We start from the raw sequence: 24,600 nt of genomic DNA, 5'->3' as shown, positions 1-24,600 counted from the left end.
CGCAGCTCTCCAGATTTCATCTACAGGCAAGGGACACAGATTTCATCTACAGGCAGTTCTTTTCACCTAGACACCCATTGTAAGATGATTAAAATGGAAAGTCCTGTTTATTTGGTTTTTTTTTCCTTTCTGTTAGTTAAAAAGGTGATGCAGACAGCTACTTCAGCTACAGGTGAAGTAGTATTATTGCTACTGCAGATAGTTAAATGTGGACAGGTATGTTTTTAGGGACTGTATCTTCTGCATTTAATCCTTGAATCTCAAAAAAAGCCTCAACAAACCTATGTGAAGCACCCACTTGCTGGTTTGTGCATCAACCAGCATAAGTACTTTTTTTTTTTTTTCATCTGTGGGAAGAACAAAAATTTTTTTCAGTGCAAGATCTGAGAGGCCAACTTTTCTGTATATTTGTGCGTCCATTTCCATGACTGAAGGACTTCTAGACAGTTGTCTCTGTTTTCCTTAATGCTAAATAAATCATCAAATGTCTGGGCAAACATTTTGGCTTGCACCCAACACTGGTAATATGCTATTGTCTGTGTTTTCTGTCTGACACAGCAGCTCCTAGAGCTATTTTTTTTCTTTCTTTCTTTTCATTCCCACACATAATGTTGTTTTTAACCAATTTAATCAGATTTACTCATTTCAAATTTCTCAGTTTTTACTGGTTTTCAGGAACATATGCTTAAGCTGAAATTGTCATATGCTTAAGCTGAAATTATTAATGTAGTTTATTTTGTTTATTTTCCATCTGTTGAATTTGCTGTTATCATTTTGATATAATAGTAGTATCTTTTAAATGTCTCAGAACTCACATGAAGCAATGTATTTTGAATAAATGCTGTGAAAATAAAGATCTATTTGTTGGCACAGAAATTTAGCAAACTGCAGTTCAACACCCTGTATTGCTTTGGTCTAGACAGTGAAGATTTGGGGGTTTTTTATTATTATTTTAAACATTAACTTTCCAGATATTATTAAATGCTATTGAACTTGTTTTGGAATCTTGAATACTTCAATCTGCCTATTCCATGTGTGAGGAATATTCTTGTCATCAGAAATGCCAGTGTTGTGCCTCCTGGGAGGATTTTCTGAGTGATTGGAGTTGAATGGAATGTGCATCACAAGGATGCAAAGTTGAAGAAGTTCCTAGAGGAAAGTAGCTTATTGCAAACATAGAGCAGAAAGAGCATTCTACAAGAAGCCTGCAGAATAAAGCATGTGTATAGTCTATATGTATTCTTCCTCTTTAAAACCATGCAGATGTTAATCATTATCAAGGAGAAAGGCACAAACTTCCTTCTGTTTTGGGAAAATCATTTCTTCAAATGTTGAGATAACAGCTTAGGGCTTTGTTTGTTTGTTTGTTTATTGTTTAGTGGTGAAAACAGAATTCATCATCGGATGTGAAAATGTTAACAAACTAGAGAATGAATTTGGAAAATATTTGTATTACAATGAATTTTAGAAGCTATTTGAATTTTAGATTCTCTTGTAAAATGCAGATAAGCGTTATTATAACGTGGAGAAAGAATACTGCTGCAATAATGCTATTATCCAAGTTTTGAGGCTGACCCTTTCGAATGTGCCCTTTCCTGTGCCTCTGGGAGTCATGAATATCTTTCCTTGAATGCTGCACATGGAAAAACTTGAAAGAAGAAAAAAGCATGGTTAATGCTGCTGTTCGGAGTGGTGTCATGGTCATACCAGATTCAGTATAATTTTTCATTAATAAAACCGAAACTTTGTGCATAGGCTCAAGCTTTCAGAGCTACATACTGAACAGTGTTAATCCCCCCTCAAATGCATTAATCTACCCAAAATATCATCTTGTACTGCTGGTCCCAGCAACTAGCGGATGTCATTGATATGTCCACGCTACGTAATGCAATGCAGTACAGCAGTACCAAGCTGGCTAAATGAGGGCTGGGGTAAGCCGATCTTCAGGGAGCACCATGCTGCTATGGCTGAGACTGTGGGTACCTGAGCCCGTTGAGAGTTAGCTTGGGTATTTGTACACCGCCTAATACGATGTAACACAGATACATCAACAGCTGCCATGCAAGAGTAGGAAGTTAAGTACTATTTTAATACCAGGCATATTACAAATTCTAATGCACTCACTTATTTAACATCTAAATAGAACTTATTAGTACTCTGAAATAAGTCTTACGTGTTTATTTTCTAGGTCCTGTCATAGGTGAAGCTCTAAATAACTTTATTCTCATTCTTAAGACGTGTCTTCAGCCAAACAAAGATCCCCAGATGCGGTTAAAACTTTTCACTGTTTTATCACAGTTGCTCCAGAAAGCAAATGAAACTGTCAATTCTCAGGGGTAAGTAGAGTTCTAATTTCACACAGCTGTTTGAACACTACAGTGGCGTTAAAAAGTAATGACCGTGGTAGTTATTTAACCCCTATAATTGTGTCCATGTTAGCATGTCTGGAAGAAGAAAGACTTTCCCACCATCTTCTACAGCATATTTTTCTTGCTGTATTTTTTAACAATGCTTAGAAGGGCGGAGTGCAATAATTTAAAAAAAAAAAAAAAAAAATTGAAGTCTGGACTTCTTCCACTGTAGTCTTCCTACCTCTGCCACTAAGGAGAATTAAAATGGATGTCATGCAGATCTGGATAGTTTTCAAAAAATAAAGAGCTATAGTTGAAAAGAATACATGTTGGAAAGCTAAAATGCGATTCTTAGGAAAGAAATATGGGGGGGGGTTAGTTGTGTTTTGTTTTGTTTTTTCTTTTTCTCCCAGCCAACTCCTAAATCCTTAAACTTTGCCTGTAGTCACTGTAAGGAAACAATAAAACACGCCAAAAAATGGGCATTTAAAAATGCCCGTGATATAGCATGGTGTTTAAAAAGCATTAAACTACATGTTTGATAAGGAATTACTATTACTCTCAGTGACTGAAGATGGAAGCCTCCTGTTGCTTGGCTCTATTTAAGCATCGCAAGTACAATCTTGACTATAATTTGTGGTGCTTATAAAACCCCTCCATTTATAACAATGTCAACAGTGGGGCTCTTTTGTCATTATTAATTTAGCCTTACTAGTAGTGCAAACACTTCTGCAAAGTTGTCCTGAATACATAAACTATATCTGCTCTGCTTTCGCCAGTGCCTGCTGCATTTAGTGTCATTTAGTATGTAAATGTATTCTGATGCCTTTTCATTTTTTAACTGTTTTAAAAAAAACCAAACAACAAAAAACAATCACAGGAAGCATTCTTCCTAAAAGTACTATGATAGCAATGGTCATTTATACTTAAAAGTTTTTTCATGATTCTGATGAGCAAATTGGCACTCCGTGGGCATTCTGGTGTGTTGAATATTCATTCTGGTTCCATGAGGCCATGTTAGTATGAATGTAGATGTATTTTTACCATTTTTAGATATATTTAGTATATTCATGGCCTGCATCCTATAATGGGGGGAGGAGGAGGAACCCTGGTGTTCCTATTCAGTGGGGGATTCCAGGTAAGCTGAAGAATCTCTGCTAACACATCCCCTAACAGATTTTGAGCTAGTGTGCTTAAGATGGAATATAATGAAGCTGTCCTTTTTTAACTGAAAGCTTTTGTGCCAAGTGTGTTACCTTTTTCCATATTTTCAGGATCCAATCTTAAAATCCTTATTCATATGAAAAATCTCTTTGTAGTCAGTGGATTACTTGTTTAAATAAACATGTAACTGAGTGGTAGTTACACGATCAATCTAGATATGCAAGAATCTTCTGAAAGAAAGAAAGAAAAACACTTTGAAAACTATTTTAAGTGTTCCAGTATCTGACTATTTGTTGTAAGCTAATCTGTTAGATCTGTATCATCTCACTGAGAATGCAAAGACCGTGGAGCCAAGATATGTCATCTCATGTGTTCTGTGATGCCCTGAACACAACAATAATGCTTAAGTGTGTAATAACATATTTCAGTCTAAAAATGGGATAATGCGACTCTCTCCTATCTGTTTTTTTAATGGCCTAATTTTACTGTCCTTTATTTACTGCGGAATACATTATTAGCTCCTGTTCATCTACCATACAATCACGTTTATTATTTTCTACATTTGTTTTTAAAACAGTAAATATGTTCATTCTTTCAAAGTATTTAATCAAATTCAGACCTGATCAACAAGTTAGTTTCACTGGCATTTCTTCTCTGTACGTTTTCAGTTATCTGGTCCCCTGCTCTTCCTCCTCAGAAGTAACATTACAGATTACAGCAGAATAGAATTTGAAGAACTGAGTTAAACTCTCTGTTCTGCCTCTCATTGTGATGTACAGAAAATCATTTAGGCTGCATCTAAGCAGTATGACAGGTACATTACATGGCATGCTAGAGAGTCCTGACCCGCAATGTTCCTGACTAGGGTGGCTAGGAGGTAGGAAGGACTTCTCCATTAACACATAGCCTTACTCATTCTTTGTTTCTCACCTGTACAGTAGGATTGGTAGCACTTCTCTATCTGAAAGTCTCTGAAGTGCTCAGGTAAGTATATTAAGTTAGGTCATGTAGGTACTGCTGGTAGAGAGAGATGATCAGTGCAGGACCATATGGAGAGCATCATCAAAGAGTAAACTTGTGTTTTGGCAGTAGTCAAAGTAAATAGGATGAATAACAAAATCTTTCATCTGCAACCCAGTCATTTGTATAAATAATGGAGCCAAAGACAGGAAGAAGAAAACCAACCCAATGAGCTGCCAGCTTCACTAGGATTCCCAGGAAAGGGAAATAGTGTGGAAAAAATAGAAGAATATGTTTCAAAGTAATATTCTCAGTGAATATAGCCACACATCACACCAGCTCTCCACAGATAGCAATGATGGAAGTTGTTTCGCTCAGGGCAGTATGAGTGAATGGCCTTTTGTCAAGATTAGATACATCCAATGAGGTTAATAGACCTGTTTGTATGAAGAACGACTCCTGGCTAAGGATGGCCCAGTCTAACTCATAATGAGGCTCTCTGTCCTCTGAGAACAAGAGCAATGCAATGAATTTTACCAGTAGATTTATCTTCAGAAACTAAAAAGCAGTAGAGGGAGCTGAATGACTCTTTGAAGTCTTGATCCTACTTACCATTGTCATAGCAAATGCTTTAATGTAGGAAGTAACATGTAAAGTTTTTGTGTTTGAAGAGTTGTTTGCAAAACATTTTTGGAGGTTTTGATTTGTAAAAGCAAATGCAATTTTGTTTCAAATTACCTGGATTTAGGATGTTAAGTTTGGAAAAAGAACATACACCCAAAAAACCCAAAACACAGCAATCCACAAACACATAAAGCCAAGTGTAGCAGTGCCATAAAAGCAGAAAAGGAGCCAATCCAGAACAAAAATATATAAAAAATAATTAACATGGAATGAAAATTTAAGTATATAAGTCCATAAAATGGGGGTAGCAATTTTAATGTAAACCCAAACTCTGCTTTTTATATCTGCATAAGAGCTAGGTATTATTGTATGCACAGATCACGTTTTCGTTATTTCATAGCCAGTTGAGAATAAAGTCTCAACTCTGTAAATACAAATAGCACAGGCAGAGTAGGTTCTTTATGGAAATGACTCGCTTTTAGAATTAAGTTACATAGATTTACAACAGTAATATCTGAAAATGGAAAGAGGGAGAATTTAATTGCATCAGCAACAGCAAAAAATACATCTTAATGGTAATGAGAGATAGTGTAGTGAAGTAGTAATAAATTCTGGTTACACAATCGCATTCACTGCTGGCAGTAATTTGTTTAGTTCCCTAAAAACATTCTAACAGTTCAGATAGGAAGGCTTTCAGTTATTATGCTAAACACAGTTGTGTGGTCATCTAATTTTGTTTGATTCTGACACGATTGAGTCAGATAATTGCCAGATATTGCTTTACTGATTCTATTTCAAGGCACTAGAACAAATATTCTCACAAATAGCATAGCATTATGGTTAACATAATGCTGATGGAATTTACCTTTATGTTTTGACAGATTGGTTTTTCTTTGCAGTTTAACAGAAGGCTTTATTAAAAACAGAAGCAGCTACTGATCAGACAGCACAGTACCACAGATAGCACAAAGCTTTTTTTTAGCTTTGGAGCTAAAAGGAGATTTAGAATGATGGTAATCATTAGTTATAATTTTTCCGGCAACTTTTTGAGTAGAAAATTATTAATTCTCAAAAATGTTGAAAATAATAAATCTAAAGGTTTCTGACAAATTTAGATGTGTCTAATGGGATGTGAGATTTCTTGTTATTACTGAATCTTAAGTGCCATCTGCTGGACAGGAAGCAAGAATGGATCTCTGACTTGCTCAGACATGGAGTGCTCCCTTAGCCAAGGGGCTGAGCAGCAGCCGCGTGTATCTGTCTTCATCATGTTGAGATTTTCAGTTTTGTGTGTGTGCAATAGATAACTAAGGCCTGGCAGGCTAGCTGCTCATGCTTCAGTCAGATTACACCTGGATGACACAGTGTAACTGCAGTGGGTAAAGGGTAGTTACAGGAAAGAAGTAGATACAATCACATTTCTTATTACATCGATACAGTATTATTATGGAATTTTTTATTAAATAAATAAAATAAAAATTATAAATTTTTATTTAAATTATCATTGCTGGATGATTTTGTTTTGCTGTTGTGGGGATTTTTTTAAAAGTACTTAGTGATAATTGTTTGTTGTTAACATCTACCCATTACGTTCCTCCTGTGGCTTGGCACATCTCTGTAGGGGCCACTTATTTGTCCTGGAAATGTAGGACTCTTAGAAAAGTCAGCAGCAGCTTCTTCCCTTTCTGCCAAGCACCAGGGTGGTGATGTGCTGTTTTGCGTTCAGGTGGCCGCAGTCCAGGTCTGCGGAAAGTTTGAATGGAGTGGGACACAAGTCAAGGTAGATTTAGCCTGTTATTTGTCAATCGGTTTTGCATACTGCCAACCTCTTTTTTTAAGGCAGAGAGGCACAGTGAATAACCTGAGCCTTAGTTATCTAGTCACAGCCAGGCACAGATGTCTTTTTGATGCAGCAAAGTCTTTTTTAACTTGTGTGTAAGATCTATATCTTTTTCTCTTAATTTAAAATTGTTTGAGCTGGAATTAAATGGGTGTGAGGGAATACTGCCTATTGCAATTGCTGACTCTCGCAGCAACTTTTAGCATTGTAATAGCCTATTCAATAGAGGAGGAGGAAGAAGCATCAGCAAAAATATCACAGATTTGTGTGTTTGTAATGAAAGCGAACTAGTATTGGGACTGGCACCATCAGAAAATCCTACAGACCTCTCATCCTTGAGGGAGACGAGCTTCTGAGCCAAGGGAAAGCTGAAGTATTCTGTGTAGACTCGCTGCAGTATCAGTAGTTCAGGTCTCATCAATAGCATTCATACTTTTCACGTTATAAATGCTTTTCACTGGACAGTCTCAAAGGGCCTTACAAATATTAATGAATCCTCACAGCATTCATATGGGGTGTTATCTCCACTTCACAGACGAGAAAATGAGACACAGAGAAGGTAAGTAGTTTACCAAGATAACACAGTGAGTCATGGGCATCGTCTGAAGTGGTAGAAAGTCTAGCCTCCCCTTTCCATGAATGTTAGGTATTTGTTTAAATATTATCTAGAAAAATTAAGTTATGAAAAGCTTATCACATATATTATAATCACATTGGCTTATAAGATTTTACTTACTTTTTTACAGAGTCTTTTTTTTTTTTCCTTTTCTGCCTATGTTTCTATGACAGAAAATTCTCTTTTACATCCTGTCAGTCTCTTTATCACTTTCTCATGAACCTTTATTTTGCTCTCTTATTTTTGGCTTCAGGCTGTTCCCTAGCTACCTTGAGACTGTGATAAAAGACATACTGGCTCCTAATCTGCAGTGGCATGCTGGAAGAACAGCAGCTGCCATCCGCACTACAGCTGTATCATGCCTTTGGGCTCTTATTCACTGTGAAATGCTTTCACCAAAAGAGGTAAATTCTCTTTTTCTCATCAAATGTACTTTGAAATCTTAGGCAGGAAGACAAAATAAATGCAAGGGGGAAAAAAAGAATAAATCCTTATTGTAAGTAATATTTTCAGATGGACATAGAGTTTGCATAATAAAATTCATTAATTGTAATTGAGTATTAATAATTGAAACGATTAGTAGTGGAGGGACGATGATATCCTGATAAGAGACCTGAGGCCAGCCATATGGTGAGCTGTAGAACTCACCATGGTCAAATTTTGTAGATCTTTGTTCTAGCATAACGTCAGTTCTGTAGCACAAAATACTAACCACTACTAGCAAAACAACTTGGGTATTCGACACTATTGGACCCCTAGCCAGCGCCTGTGCAGCAGCACTGGAGCTAGCCAGGACGTGCTTTTGTGTAATGCGGCAAAGACAAGTTGTCTGGTTGCCTTGGAGCCCACAGGTCCATTTAGGGGAAAAAAAAAATCTAAAAGATTCCTGGAACGGGCAGGAGGACTTGAGATGGAACTTGAAGGGTATCTGTAGAAACTGAAGTAGAGAGCTAACAAGGAGTACACTTAAAGAAATGTTACCCACCATAGTGATTAAGGATTAATTGAATCTGAGGGGGTTTTGAAGCTTCTATGCTAACAAAAATAGCATTTGGAAATGATGCACTGGAAATATGTTAAATACAAGGGCATTTTTTTTTAAATAAATGGAATTAAAATGTTATTAAATGTTCATAGTCTTTATTGTCTTTATAACAGACCTTAATTGAACAAAGTGCTTAAACACACGTAACTGGTTGAGTTCACATATATGAAAACATTTATATCAGAGACTAATGTTCTAGTTAAACATTTTTTCTGAATCAGTGCCTTAATGCCGAAAAGGCATTAATTTATATGAAATGTACATATTAAAGTCAAATTATGAAACTCACTAAAGCATTGTATTACAACAGTCTTTACTTAAAAGCTTCCTTTTAGAATAAGAGCACCATCTACTGGTCCATACACATAATCCTCATCTCCAAATTATTTAAAGTCTTGCCAACAATTTTTTAAAAATAAAAAGGCAAGTAAGTTTAAAGCTTTTACAAGTTACATAAAACTCATCTGCATATATACTGAGCATTCATGAACTGGATGATCAACTGGTGGATTTTCATTTCCCAAGCTTGCTTAGAGGCAAAAACTGAGCTCTGTAACTTCTAAGATTTTCAGGTTAACTTTTATAGTTAACTTTTTTTCTTTTTAAATTAAGCAAGCCAGTATCAGTCAGACCTAATGGTAACTGATGTAACCAATAAGCATATTGGTTTAAAGTGACTGAAAAGCTGTTTTTCTTCTATGCTTTTCGTGTTAATTGTAGATGTTAGAAGTCAAAGATGGGCTAATGCCCCAAATTATTGCCGCCATGGATGAAGATTCTAAAATTACTCGACTGTTGGCTTGTCGTATTGTTGGTGTTTTTTTAAAAGTCTGTGGGAGGCAGTTTGATGAAGATAAATTTACTAACACTTACACAGGTAAGTGTAAAAGTTTAAATTAATTATTTATTTATTTATTTTTAAATCAAGATCTCCATGTTGAAGAATTACAGTTGCTTTTTTACCCGAAGTATCATAGTTAGCTTAGCTTTTAAGGATGAAAAGGATCATGCTGGAGCAGTAGGCAGATTCACAGTATAGCTTTAGGATTCACTGTGCAGGTTGTCCACCTCACCTGCAGATTCACTGCCGCTGGTAGCAGTGAAAGCACAAATACAGACGAGGGAATGAGGAAAAACTGCTGTATGTCACTATGGCATCTGGCTTTAATCCCACGTAAAGAGCAAAACGCCTTTAAACAGTTTGAGGTGCAGACTTTATGTGGACTCAGTTTCTCGGCCATTCTTATTTCACTCTCATACACATATTCTAATGCTATTTCTGTGTTCTCTTATCTGGTATTTTAACTATTTGGGTAGTTCTCCCCCAGAGTAATTTTATAGATATTAAGGAAATGGGAAAAAGCGCTGCACAAAATCATACCATTAGCAGCATTTTTGTATATGAGAAGCAATTTAATGTCTTAATCCTGCAGAGACTAAGACATGGTCTGAAACTGGTAAGTGAGACTGCTTAAAGTGTATAAAGTACACATACACATTTTAGAAAATCAAGGTGTAAATACTGGAGTAGGTGGTGTTGAGTGTGACTCCAACAGCACTTGCTTCTTGCAAAGCCTTTCTGTAGTAGCTTTTTAACTGCAGTATTTTATTTCATTGAGGTGTTGTATTGCAGACAAGTTAATGTCCTTTGGAAATGCCCTCGCTGCCAGTTGAGCAGAACTGAGCAGTATTCCCAACGTTATTGTGCATTAGACCACTAGATGGAACTTCACTCACTACTACGGTCTTTGCAAGGCTTGCCAGTATTTCATCTGCATTGCTTCCTAGCTTAGACTGTATGAAATAATGTTCTAACTATAGTGAAAGCAGAACAGTTATGCATTATATAAATGGTAGTCACATTGTTCTCCTTGCTGTGTTTCAGAGTGCCAAGAGCAAGGCATTTCATTGTACCATAAATAGAGCTGAATAGGTAGTGGGTTGGGTTTTTTTATTTAAAAAAAAAAAAAAGGGAAGAAGAAAACCCTAATCTAGAGTGCTGTAATGTCAAATAGAGCTATTATCTGTAATGCTTCTTAGGATGAAGTTTAAATGCTAAACAATGAATCAGGAGAAGTACAGTCTATGGTATGTAACAGGATTTATGTTCTCAGAGATGTATACAAATAAATCAGACTTTCCCAAACTCGACATCTTAATGACTGATACTTTTTCTTACATGGCACAGTAGAAATCTAACAACAAACATTTTTATTTTGGACAAATACATGATCAGACAATTGTCAAAGTACGTCTTTGCATCTTGCATATTCAGATAGTCTGCAATGCAGTCATTCACTGAAACAGTAATATTTGATAGAAATAGTGTGCTTTATAGAGCATAAAAATTCTTAAACTCTGTGCTTCTGTAATGCATTAACAGACATTCATAGTACCTTGTTAGGAGTGCTAGAGAATGTTCAACTAATCTAAATAATTTTGTACTATTATAATAATAATAACTAACTGTAATTTCTTTTAATGTTTTTGACAACATAACAATCCAATAACAATGCCCTGCATGCTTTTAGGAACAATGTCCTATGTGTATTCACAGTGTTCAAAAGACAGAAATATGTCATAAATGCAACAATAATTTCAGTGATGACAAAATACATTTGTTTTTTCAAATCCAAAAGATAACTTTGCTGTCCACAGTGCTGCTTGGTTATGTATTTGCTCCTTTTCAGAAGTTTTAAAGCGTCTGGATGATGCTTCATGTGATGTACGACTGGCAGCTGCTCACACCTTAACTAATTGGTTTAAATGCTTAAAGGACAGTGATGTGAAATCTGCAATGGAAAGTCACATTGAGTTTCTGTACCAAGAACTGTTGATACATCTCGATGATCCAGATCAAAATATCCAAAATGCAGTCCTAGGTAAGACTTTCAGTCATGTGTATTTTTAACAATGCTGTTTAAATCATGTTTTCAAGTGTTATATGAAAGTAGCACATACAACTAGAGGCTAATCCTAACAGGCTGGAAGCTTTCCTTTGGGTTTCAGCAAGTATGAGCTCAGACCTTTTACCTGTATGCAGAATGTAATGGTTTATCTAGCATTCACCAGAGGGGGAATATCAGCACATCTGATGTGTCAGAAGACTTTGTAGATGGTAAAGAGGATATGGAGCATAGACACTAACCATTGCAGGATGTGACCATATCCGAGCTTGCTTGATGGATTCTTTGGAATTTATTAGTGTGTCGGTCTGTGTTCAAGCACATAAATGTCAAAATACAGACCTCAGCGAATGAGGGAGGAATCAGGTTGTCATGACTGCGCAACTTGTAGAAGAACAACTTCCAGGTTAGGTTTCAGCTACTTTTAGGGAACTTAGATAGAGAAATGCAGAGCGGCTAATGATTTATAAAATGTATTTTTGTTTTACAGAAGTTTTAAAAGAAGGAAGCATTTTATATCCAGAACTGCTCATGAGAGAAATTGAAGGGGTTGTACATAAGCATCAAACGCCAGTCTATTGTAATCAACTACTACATCACATTCAGTCAGCCAAAGAATCAGCTTTATGAATCAATGCTGAAATTCTTTTTAGTGAACTGCATGTGAAATCTGTATGACCTTGATTACTTTCATATTTTCATTTGCTTAAGAAAGGGTGAGCAATAAATAGATTGTTTTTTCTTTGTAAGTTAGTTTTTAAATGAACTAACAGTGATTAGTTCATTTAAAAGTCAAATTTGTATAATTCTATGTTCTTTGCCGTTTGAACAGTTCTTTGTATTTGCTAGCAATAAAACAGTGTTTTAATTCACTTTGCATTGGAAGTTTTTCATATACAAGGTTTAAAGGAGGAATGTTTTTCAGGAATTTGGCACTATTTATAATTGAGAAAGATAATTTATTTAACAAAGTAATAGTCTAATGTCAAAGTTATTAATGGAATTCAGCGAGGACTCAGTCTTTCAAGGAGCATTTCAAACTCTGGATAATATTCAGACTTTGCAGAGTCAGGTCTGTGAGGATCAGTTTTATCAGGGAAAAAAAACAGCCAAACTTCTCTTGCATAATGCAGCAAATTTTTATAATGTTTTGAGTACTCGTACTTACTATGCTGGTATAATAGGGACATATTCTGAGTAGGTGTCACTAAAGGAATAGTTTCTATTGTCATTGTATTAACATTTCATGACTGAGAATAAAGCTAACCTTTTTTAATTAAGCTTTATACAAGGGAGAAAATGTGCTGTTTTGTCATTTAGACTAACAGTATTTATATTTTTGTATTAAATATATCGCATCTGCAGGTTTTATGTTTATACCCTTGTGGCTTGGAAAGCAAGCAACATTTGTTTGCATATTACTTTGAAATGAGACTCTGCAACATTAGATAAAAGCTTGATTTATTTTTTTAAAAGACCTTTGTAGTGTATAAGTTTTAGTGTTGTCTTACATTCTCAGCTATGTAATAAAGTAAGTGAGCTCCTAGATTCTTGTCTGTGTCATTGTGGGGTGGTGTGCTATTTATGGCACACAAATCATGGGAAATCAGGATCCTGGGGTTTTTTTGTTTGGTTGTTTTTTTTTTAATTATCTGTATTACAGCCAAAAAGTGCTCTTTGGCTTTTAACTCCCAAGTGCCTTGTCTTTGTGTCAAGTCTAAAAACAGGCTCAGTGGGGTTTGGTAATACTCCTTATGCTGTAGGAAGTCCTCATGTTTGTGTATTCTTCTGAGCTATCTTTACCTTTTCAGACTTGTGACATAATTGTTAACCAAACCATGATCTGTTTACAGCAATATCTACTTGCATTCTCAAAGAAACATTTGAGCAATTGGATATACAAGTCTTATTTCTAGCTTAAAAGCAAAGTCATGCAAACTCATGGCCACTTCTCCACAAAATAGTAAGTTGCTTTGAAAATTCTACCAAAAAGGGACAATAATACTAATGATACAGAATAATTGAGTAGTTTCTTATGGATCCAAAAGCTATTTTGCATTCCTGTAGAACAGGATACTCATTTTAGATCATATGTACTGTCGTTGGAAGTTGACTTTTCTTTTCATGAAAAGCTAAAATATAACCATTCTGGTATTGAGGAGCATTTTAGTTGACTAAAAACTATTAACTATTTAACTCACTATAACTGGAGGGTCAGCTGAAATTCTTAGAAGGTGCAATGTGAGTGAAACAAAAATCCCTAGAAGACATTAAATGGAGTGAAGAGGTTGTGGATTCTCCAGCCTTGGAGATACTCAAAACCTGACTTAACACAGTCCTGGGAAACCTGTTCCACCTGACTCTGCTTGGGCAGGGATTTGGACTACGTGATCTCCAGAGGCCTCGTCCAGCCTCAACTACTCTATGATTCCAATAAATTGTTTCCTTAGTCCAATCAATTATTAAAAAGCCAATTTAATTAGACTGGAAATAGACTACATAACTACCCTAGCAGAGCCCTTAGAGTTTTCATTCAACTCTCTGTTCTCAAAAAAAATAGTGTTGCAAAGCAGCAGGTTCTTCCAATGCAACCTAAAGTTTCACTTCAGCAACAAGAACCCAGTTCTTACTGTAAAGTTCCCTTGAAAGTCCACCAAATAAATCCTACTTAATGACCTGACTACAGGCACAATTTTTTTAGCTTCCTATGTTGGCAAAATTTAGATTCTTTTACTTTACCACTGACTGCAGCCTCATGATAGCTGCAGTACAAATGTTGGGCAGGTGCTTTTAATTACTCTTGTGATCTAAAGAAGAGAGATTTGAAAATGCAACTTCAAATGTGGGATTAGAGACAAGAACCTTCTTAGGTGAAATCTAGTCAAAGTTTATCAAGATGTTCTAAAGCTGGTACACAAATAGTAAGAGCTGAAGTATTCATCAAGCTTGGTATCTTCAGTAGGCTGGGAAATTTTTCTTCTGCATATGTTGAGCACTTTGTTATCTTTCAGAACAGTCCGTTGTGGGATGCCTCCCAAAGAAAAATCTCCGCATCATCCAACAAACCAGCTTTTTTCTTCAGAGCCAGGAGAGCTTTTTGAATGGAATATTCTAATAGTCTTTCTAGAGACATGTTAAACAGCAACCTGATCTTGTTTATGCATGTGTGACAAACTAGATATCCGCCACTACATCCTTTTATTAGAAAGCGTTCTGGACATAGGACTTCAACAATATGCTGACCCTGCTTATAGTTTACCAGACTTCAACTTATATGACGCAAATTTCTCAAATCCCTTTATGAAGAAGTACTATTATCGAGTCTCCTGTGGATGGTGTATGAGCCTGGGTTTTAAAGTTATTTTCTTTGAGACTCAACTTTCTCAGCTTCAACATTTTACTGTGTAAGTAGGAACACAACTGAAATGGGTGATTGTCGTGGTTTAACCCCAGCCAGCAGCTAAGCACCACGCAGCCGCTCCCTCACTCCCCCCGGCTCCCAGTGGGATGGGGAGGAGAATCAAGAAAAAAGGTAAAACTCGTGGGTTGAGATAAGAATGGTTTAATAACTAAAATAAAATATAATACTAACAATAATGATAATGAAATATAATAATAATAATTGTAATGAAAAGGAATGTAACAAAGAAAGGGGGAAAAAAGGAAAAAATTAAAAAAACAGTGATGCACAATGCAGTTGCTCACCACCCGCTGACTGATGCCCCAGCAGCGATCCGCCCCTCCCAGCCAACTCCCCCCAGTTTATATACTGAGCATGACATTCTATGGTATGGAATATCGCTTTGGCTAGTTCGGGTCAGCTGCCCTGGCTGTGCTCCCTCCCAGCTTCTTGCACACCTGCTTGCTGGCAGAGCATGGGAAACTGAAAATCCTTAACTTAAGATAAGTGCTACTGAGCAACAACTAAAACATCAGTGTGTTATCAGCATTATTCTCACACTAAATCCAAAACACAGCACTGTACCAGCTACTAAGAAGAAAATTAACTCTATCCCAGCCGAAACCAGGACAATATCCACCCCTTATTCTATACCATTTACGTCATGCCCAGATCCCACACTTTCCAATACATTTCCAATTAATCACCACCACTTTTCCTGTCTTTTAATATATACACACAGATCTCATTCCCACAGTCTATGGGCCCTCTCTATCACATGTCTGTTGACTTCATTCAGTCCATGACTTTGGACTCCATCTATCATAACAGTCTGTTTGGGCAGGAGGGACGGTGCAAAGTCCGCTCAGTCGGCGGAACAGGATCGGGCTTCGGTGCGGTGCGGCGGGCGGGTGACATTGGGCGCAGCAGGAGGATGGTGTGTGGTGTTGGATTGTTGCATGCTGCAGTTAGTCCTGGTTCCATCACTACTGCGCTTCGCTCAGTTTTATCAAAGTTCATTCTTCATTAATCTAAGTAATTCTTACCGTAATACCATTAATATAGCATATAACAATTATAATAATGATGGCATACAGTGGCAGGATTATATAGCAATCAACATCATACAATTTGATCTATTGGCTGTTCTCACCTAAAATCAAATCCCCTTGAGGCACACATCGGACTTCCCCATCCTTCCGCATCACCCACCAAGCGCACCCAGGTCCTTGAGCAAAAGCAATCCCGAGAATGGGTTTGCCTTTGCCTGAGGCAAGAGTGACCCAGACCGTTTTCCCTAGCATATTTTTTATGTGCACCACAGGAACTTTGTCCCCTTCTACAGCACATAAAAGTTCTGATTGGGCAGGGCCAGCTCGATTGACAGATCCTCTAGTGTTGACTAACCAGGTGGCCTTTGCTAGATGTGTATCCCAATGTTTGAAGGTCCCACCACCCGTTGCTCTCAATGTAATCTTTAACAGTCCATTGTATCGCTCGATTTTCCCAGAGGCTGGTGTATGATAGGGGATGTGATATACCCACTCAATGCCGTGCTCTTTGGCCCACGTGTCTATGAGATTGTTTCGGAAATGAGTCCCATTGTCTGACTCAATTCTTTCTGGGGTGCCATGTCACCATAAGACTTGTTTTTCAAGGCCCAGGATAGTGTTCCGGGCGGTGGCATGGGGCACGGGATATGTTTCCAGCCAGCCGGTGGTTGCTTCCACCACTGTAAGTACATGGCGCTTGCCTTGGCAGGTTTGTGGGAGTGTGATATAGCCAATCTGCCCGGCCTCCCCATATTTGTATTTCAGCCATCGTCCTCCATACCACAGAGGCTTTAACTGTTTGGCTTGCTTAATTGCAACGCATGTTTCACATTCATGGATAACCTGAGCGATAGTGTCCATGGTCAGGTCCGCCCCTCGATCACAAGCCCATCTATATGTCGCATCTCTTCCCTGATGGCCTGGGGTGTCATGGGCCCACCGAGCCATAAATAATTCCCCCTTATGTTGCCAATCCAGAGCTACCTGAGCCGCTTCAGTCTTAGCAGCCTGATCCACCTGCTGGTTGTTTTGATGTTCTTCAGTGGCCTGACTCTTAGGTACATGAGCATCTACATGATGTACTTTCACAACCAGGTTCTCTAACCGGGCAGCAATATCTTGCAACAGTGGGGCAGCCCAGATGGGTTTACCTCTGCGTTGCCAGTTACTCCACTTCCATTGCTGCAACCACCCCCACAGAGCATTTGCCACCATCCATGAGTCAGTATAGAGATAAAGTATTGGCCATTTTTCTCGTTCAGCAATGTCTAAAGCCAGCTGGATGGCTTTCACCTCTGCAAACTGACTCGATTCACCTTCTCCTTCAGCAGTTTCTGCAACTTGTCATATAGGACTCCATACAGCCGCCTTCCACCTCCGATGCTTTCCTACAATGCTTCAGGACCCATCAGTGAACAGAACATATTGACTCTCATTTTCTGGCACTTTATTATACAGTGGGGCCTCTTCAGCACACGTTACCTCCTCCTCTGGCAATATTCCAAAATCTTTGCCTTCTGGCCAGTTCGTGATTAATTCTAGAATTCCTGGGTGACTGGGGTTTCCTGTTCGAGTCCGTTGTGTGATCAGTGCAACCCACTTACTCCACGTAGCATCAGTTGCATGATGTGTAGAAGGGACCTTCCCTTTGAACATCCAGCCCAGCACCGGCAGTCGGGGTGCTAATAGGAGCTGTGTTTCAGTCCCGACCACTTCCAAGGCAGCTCAAACTCCTTCATATGCTGCTAATATCTCCTTTTCAGTTGGAGTATAGCGAACCTCAGATCCTCAATATCCCCGACTCCAAAACCCTAGGGGTCGGCCTTGGGTCTCCCCTGGTGCTTTCTGCCAGAGACTCCAGGTAGGGCCATTCTCCCTGGCTGCGGTGTAGAGCACATTTTTAACATCTGGTCCTGCCCAGACTGGCCCAACGGCTACTGCATGAACAATCTCCCGTTTAATCTGTTCAAAGGCTTGTTGTTGCTCAGGGCCCCATTTAAAATCATTCTTCCGAGTCACTTGATAAAGAGGGCTTACAATCAGAGTATAATTTGGAATATGCATTCTCCAAAAACCCACAACGCATAAAAAACCTTGCTTTTCCTGTTCACTAGTCAGTGGAGACATAGCTGCTATTTTATTGATCACATCCATTGGGATGTAACAACGTCCATCTTGCCATTTTGTTCCTAAAAACTGAATCTCCTGTGCAGGTCCCTTCACCTTACTTTGTTTTATGGCAAAGCCGGCTTTCAGAAGGATTTGAACTATTTTCTCCCCTTTCTCAAAAACCTCTTCTGCTGTGTTGCCCCATACGATGATGTCATCAATGTACTGCAGGTGTTCTGGAGCTTCACCCTGTTCCAGTGCATTCTGGATTAGCCCATGGCAAATGGTGGGGCTGTGTTTCCACCCCTGGGGCAGTCGATTCCAGGTGTACTGGACGCCCCTCCAAGTGGAAGCAAACTGTGGCCAGCACTCTGCTGCCAAAGGGATTGAGAAAAACGCATTAGCGATATCAGTTGTGGCGTACCACTTGGCTGCCTTTGACTCCAGTTCATATTGAAGTTCTAGCATGTCTGGCACGGCAGCACTCAGTGGCAGCGTGACTTCATTCAGGCCACAGGAGTCCACTGTTAGTCTCCATTCTCCATTAGACTTTCACACTGGCCATATGGGGCTGTTGAACGGTGAGCGAGTCCTGCTGATCACCCCTTGGGTCTCCAGTCAATGAAGCAGCGTATGGATGGGAATCAGGGAGTCTCAGTTGGTGCGATATTGCCGCCGGTGCACCGCTGTGGTAGCGATCGGCACCTGCAACCCCAGGCACCTTCGACCCTCAGCAACCCCACAACCAAAGGGTCCTCAGAGAGACTGGGCAAGGTGGACAACTGTTCAATTAATTATCTCCATGGCAGCTATACCAAAAGTCCACCGGTACCCCTTTGGGTCCTTAAAATGCCCTCTCCTGAGATAATCTATGCCAAGGATGCATGGAGCCTCTGGGCCAGTCACAATGGGGTGGTTTTGCCACTCATTCCCAGTTAGGCTTATTTCAGCCTCCAATACAGTTAGCTGTTGGGATCCCGCTATCACCCCAGAAATACAAATAGGTTCTACCCCTTTATAGCTTGATGGCATTAGGGTACACTGTGCCCCAGTGTCTACTAGAGCTTTATACTCCTGTGGGTCTGATGTGCCAGGCCATCGGATCCACACAGTCCAGTAAACCCGGTTGTCCCTCTCCTCCGCCTGGCTGGAGGCAGGGCCCCTCTAGTCCCAGTCATAGGATTCTCCACTCACTTTTCGTAAAAATGGATTAGAATTCCTTCTCATAGGATCAGGAGTAAGATCAGCCCTTCCGTTGTCTGGCACACCTCTCACACCGCCCGCCGGAGAGTGGAGCAGCAATTTCCCTGGCAGAACCCTCATTTGTGATTGTTTTTCCTTGCAATTCACGTACCCCTGCATCTAGGACCGAGGTAGGTTTTCCATCCCACTTCATCACATCCTCTCCATGTTCATGCAGGTAAGACCACAGGGTACCCCGTGGTGTGTACCTTCTATCTCCTGTCTCTTGAGCAGAGGGACGCTTATTCCTAATAGCTGAGATATTGGTCCGTACAGGTGGGAGGCAGAACTTATCCTCAAATCGCTGGAACCCTCAGGACAGTTTCTCGGCTAGTATGTCTGGCAATTTCTCCACAGCCAAGATGAGGGAGAAAGAGAGACTTTCTTCGTATTGCCAGAGTTGGCCAGCCAATTCATCCACCGTTGGTCCCTCTTCATCTTTCCAGTCCATTACTACCAATGAGTTGGCATCACCGTGCTAAAACATCAGCGTGTTATCAACGTTGTTCTCACACTAAATATCCAAAACACACTGTGCCAGCTACTAAGAAGAAAAATAACTCTACCCCAGCTGAAACGAGGACAATGATTTTTTTTTTTTTCTATTTTGCCAGATCAGCTACTATATGTACTAGATTTTATTTGGGTTCATTGCATAATGTTACTAGGATCATATTCATTACGCAACTTTTAAGCAAGGACAATTTTTTGGGGCAAAACAGTTATCTCGAACTTTCAGACTCTTTAGATAAGCAAGCTTTAGCCCTGCCCTTCCTGTGACGAACAGATGGGCTTCTGTCTTCGTCCTTGTAAGCTAGAAGACCTGTTGTGGAGGATCCTGGGACTTGGATTCTCAGCAAAACAAAGTTTTTGGTAAGTGCATGCATCTGTCTAACTGAATATAGAATCTTCTAAATATTTGTTGACTACCTTAAATAGAATCAATTAATTAGACATTAAGAGGGCGCTGTCAAATGAGGCACCTAGACTTTGAGAGAAAGTCTACATCAGAGAGCATTTTTAGGAGCGACTGGAGGTTAAGTATGTTCCCAGATCCATCCACTTCTCATCCATGCAGTTCCTTATAGGCAATCTGCAGATTTCCTCAGAAATGCTTTAGGCAGATTGCAGAGAGTCTGTCTGCAGGTGTCCGGCAGCGCACTGTGTCATCTGAGCCCACGGTAAAGACACACTAATGCACCTTGCCTGCTTGCATACGCAGTGTGATCCCCAGGGACTAACCTCCAGTTATAACCAGAAAGTTATTATAAAGTATAATAACCCATCAGAACTCTAATCTAATCTCTACGTATAGAACTTCAGCTATTATAGTATAATAACTTTCCGGTTATAACTGGAAATTACTGGAAATAACTATTGCAGTATAGTATATAGTATAGTTTTACTATACTATACTATACTGAAGTAAAACTATACTATTATAGTATAGTATAACCATAATAGTTAGTTATGTTATTATACTATAAGTTATTTTATTTATTATTTTATTTACTATATTTAAGTTATACTGTAAAAGCTATAGTTCTATATATAGATTAGATTTGAGTTCTGATGGGGTATTGTGCAGGCTTTATCTCACTTGGGGGAAGTGCCTTGTCTGCACAACACAAACATACTAGAGCATTGCCCCAGGTATAAAGTAACATCTTGGCCTGTGGAAGTCAACTGCTGATTTGAGAGGAGCCAAGTTTCTGTTTCATTTGCAGAATCTGTGTTAGGATCACTGCATGGGAAGGTGAGCAACTGCTGGCTAGAAGAGTGGATCAGAGCTGGTCCTGATGGATACATAATGGACTGCTCTGTGCCTCAGCCCTTCACATGAAGCTTTAACCATGTTTTAAAAAGAGAGAAAGAAAAATAAAGCAAAAAAATCTTCATTATTAGGCAGCTGAAGGATCAACAAAAATTACAGTTAACAGGCTTGTGTCCATTTACTGAGATCAATCCCCCAGGGAAGCTCACAAACAGCAGTAACTGAGATGAAGCAGCAGATGAGAGCTGTGAGGAGAACGGCTGCTCTGTCGGCCTGCCTTGTATGTAATCGGCTTTTCTTGTTAATGTCTGAAATCCCCTGTAAGTCAGGACGATGGCAGGATCTAGTGGCAAAATTGAATTGAAGTGCTTTGCAGCCCCCTTTTAATTGATAACCTAATTGCTCTGTATGGAGTGCCCATTGCCTTTAACTGACAGCAACGATGGTGTAGAGAAAGGGCCCTGATGAGTTTAACCATAAAGTGTGATGCAGATGGCGAGAAACTTTTTCTTTAATGAGCAAGAAATCAGATTTCCAGATATTTTAGACAATTTTCATACTAATACATATATACGATCATCTCCCCAGCCTTGGACATAAAGGTCACCACACTTCCTCACACTAAGGAACAAATCCACAGCATCTCCCTTGCCCAGCACATCCCTGCCACACACCGCCACAGCACCCCGACCCCAACATCCCTCCCCAGGCTGCTGCTGAGCTCCCTGCAGCTCACTTCAGCGCTTCCCCAACCCCACCACCTTCAGACTTCGAAGCAGCGATCTGGTCCCCTCACGGACCCATCACACGGCACTGTCCCGTGCTCAGCAATCCCCCAGCCTGCACAACGCTTCCATGCACCCCTGCGTTGGCGATGTACGTACCCATCGAGCGCTGGCCCTCCGTAACCCTGGGAAGTGCAACATTTCACCCTTTTCAACCTGCACAGCAGCATGCCATGCCCAGTATCCAGTATTACCAGTCAGAAACACCTTGCCGCGCTGGTTTCTGTCACATTCAGTCCATACCTTCAGTCGCTATAGGGACCTGTACCTTTTGATAGCAAGGACCAGAACGTGGAGCAGAACAGGTTTGCTAGGTGTGAGTGCAGGAGTGCACTGGGAATGGGAGTGGGAATCATGGTGGGAAGGGAAGGGAAGGGAAGGGAAGGGAAGGGAAGGGAAGGGAAGGGAAGGGAAGGGAAGGGAAGGGAAGGGAAGGGAAGGGAAGGGAAGGGAAGGGAAGGGAAGGGAAGGGAAGGGAAGGGAGCAATAATGTGGGAATCACGGTGGGAAGGGAAGGAAAGAAGAGGTGGGACTAGAGAAATGTGGACCTTGGATTGGTTTGGCCTTGTATTGCAGTTTCTCTATACCTGGTGTCACTTAAGAAAGCTTTTTTTTCCTAAATTCCTAACTGCCTTCTACAGTGTTAAAACTGAAACATTTTTAATATGATCAATTTTAGCCAATAAATTTAAGTGAGCCCACTTTACATTCAGAGCTCGTTGTTGGATGCTGAAAAACTTTGAAAGAATTTTTGTTTGCCTCAGCGCAGTTTCTTCTGCAATGTGGAAAAATTAACTCCCTGCATGTACCTGCTGCTTTTAACAAAACTGGGACATCCGACCAAGTTTCCCTTAAATCCTAGAAGCCTCATAGCTGAGGAGTGGAGGGAAAGCTGAGTCTAAGCCATCCTCCTCCAGCCTCTTGGCCCGGTCCCGATGGAAAAACAACTGCTTGGGACAAGCCAGAGCAGCCCGGGGAGCTGGAGCAACGCCCGGGGAGTGCGACATGCCTGGTCCTGCCAGAGCAGAGCACAGCCTGCCCTGGCTGGGCTCCAGGGGAATGGGGGGAGAAATACCCCCGAGAGGGCCTGGCCTCACACCACCAAAGAATTTCAGAGAGATTGAAACTAAGAAGTGATTTTGCCCTGACTATCTTAAGCCCTTAAACGTTATCTACTCTAAAGACAAGAAAGCAGGTGTGGAGTAGGTACGGAAAGAGAAGGAGTGGTCAGAAAAGTGAGGTGATTTACCCTTCTGCAAAGTATTCAGCCATATGCCGGGAGGAGGCAACTGGTGAGGGGCTGCACGTCTTACCAAATTGTGTGCTGGCTTCCAAGTGTTACTGGGATCAGCTCAACTTTGGCTGCAGCGTCTTAAAACTTTCACATAGCTAGAGCAAAGCTCTTTTAAAATAAACAGTAATTGCCTAAAATCAGTGCTACATCGACATCAGCTAACATCTTAAGTGAATGTCTTTATTTTGCATCTTTTTCTGTTTCTTAAGGATTAGCTGCTTTTACCCATTTTGTATCCAAACAAGTACACAGAGTCTATTTATTTATTTGATAATTACATATTTATTACCCAGTCTTTCCCAGAAAGCTGAGTCATTTCTCTTGCATGCACAAGTAAACAACAATTTTTGGCCTGATTACCCTTTCTCAAGTGACACACTCCCTATTCTTCTGTTTACTGCCATTGGAACTGTCCTTGCCCACAGCGCACAGCATCGCGATGCCTGCAAGAAAACTGTGGGCTCGGGGAGACTGAAGGTTTAACAAAACGTGACTCAGACAGAGATTTCAAATTGCATGTATTTGCATACGTTCCCCAAATATTTGAACAATGGGGCTTGTTTCACGCTACTTCTCCTCTGCTGAAAGCAGGCCTAGGACATTTCTTTTGGTGTGGTTGTCCAGTGGTTACCGTAGCCTGGTGTTGGCATCGGTGAAGCTCGCTTGCGCATAGCGCGGGATTCGAAGCACTTAAATCCCGCCGAGCGGCTGGGTGTGCTATGCAAGCGCCAGAAGTCTTAGAGAATGATAAGTGAAAGGGAAAGAAAATCCAAAAAAGACTGAGTGGGAAGGAAACAGTGAGGGGAGACGCAGAAATACGGGGAAAGAAAGTCAATGAGGATCCAAGCAACGGAGGCCAAAGTGAAAATTAGAGGTAACTCTCCTCATCTCTTCAGCGTTTCTCACGCCAGAGGCATCCACGGCTCCATTTTGCAGAGGGAAAAGCCGAGGCAGGGGGGCAGCTTAGCTGTGGCCGCCAGCAGGCCAGTGCTGCCGGAGGGAAGAGCCCGAGGCAGGGAAGGGCAGCCCGGGGGGAGCCGGGGCGGTGCGGCCACGGAGGGTTGCCGGCTGACGGGAACGGCGGCCCCGCGACGCGCCCCGCCGCAGGGGCTGTGTGAGGGCCGGGGCGGGAGGGGCGGGGCGTGAGGGGCGGTGCTGGCGGCACGCGCCGTGCGGGCGGGGCGGGGGCTCCCGGCGGCCTCGGCAAAGCGGGCGGGGCGAGGCCAATCTCAGCCGCCGCCGCCGCCGCCGTTGCTGCTGTCGGCGGCTCTGCCTTTCCCTCGCTCTACCGGCGCCAGGTAACCGCTACCCCGGGCACCGGCAGCCCCGGCCTCGCGTGCGTCCGTGCGTGCGGTCCCCCCTCTCCGCCGCCTCCTCTGAGGGGGAGCCTCTCCCTCCCCGCCGCCGCGCTGGGGCGGGTGGGGGTCTCCCCGTTCCC

General features: G+C 40.8%; 1 protein-coding gene across 1 annotated transcript in view; it reads left to right on the top strand.

Annotated features, from left to right (window-relative positions):
• The window catches only part of DNAAF5 (dynein axonemal assembly factor 5), a 31,175-nt gene extending 18,133 nt beyond the window's left edge, over positions 1-13,042 (top strand). Inside the window, exons 9-13 of the mRNA XM_050906286.1 lie at positions 2,189-2,336; positions 7,809-7,959; positions 9,321-9,477; positions 11,291-11,482; positions 11,997-13,042. Of these exons, the coding sequence (XP_050762243.1) occupies positions 2,189-2,336; positions 7,809-7,959; positions 9,321-9,477; positions 11,291-11,482; positions 11,997-12,136 (788 nt within the window). The 3' untranslated portion in view covers positions 12,137-13,042. The remainder of the gene's footprint in view (positions 1-2,188; positions 2,337-7,808; positions 7,960-9,320; positions 9,478-11,290; positions 11,483-11,996) is intronic.
• Positions 13,043-24,600: the final 11,558 nt, after the last annotated feature.

The sequence above is a fragment of the Gymnogyps californianus genome, chromosome 15 (genome assembly GCF_018139145.2).
Source record: "Gymnogyps californianus isolate 813 chromosome 15, ASM1813914v2, whole genome shotgun sequence".
NCBI lineage: Eukaryota > Metazoa > Chordata > Aves > Accipitriformes > Cathartidae > Gymnogyps > Gymnogyps californianus.
The sequence above is the reverse complement of the archived record's forward strand: the minus strand, read 5'-3'. Positions and strand labels throughout refer to the sequence as shown.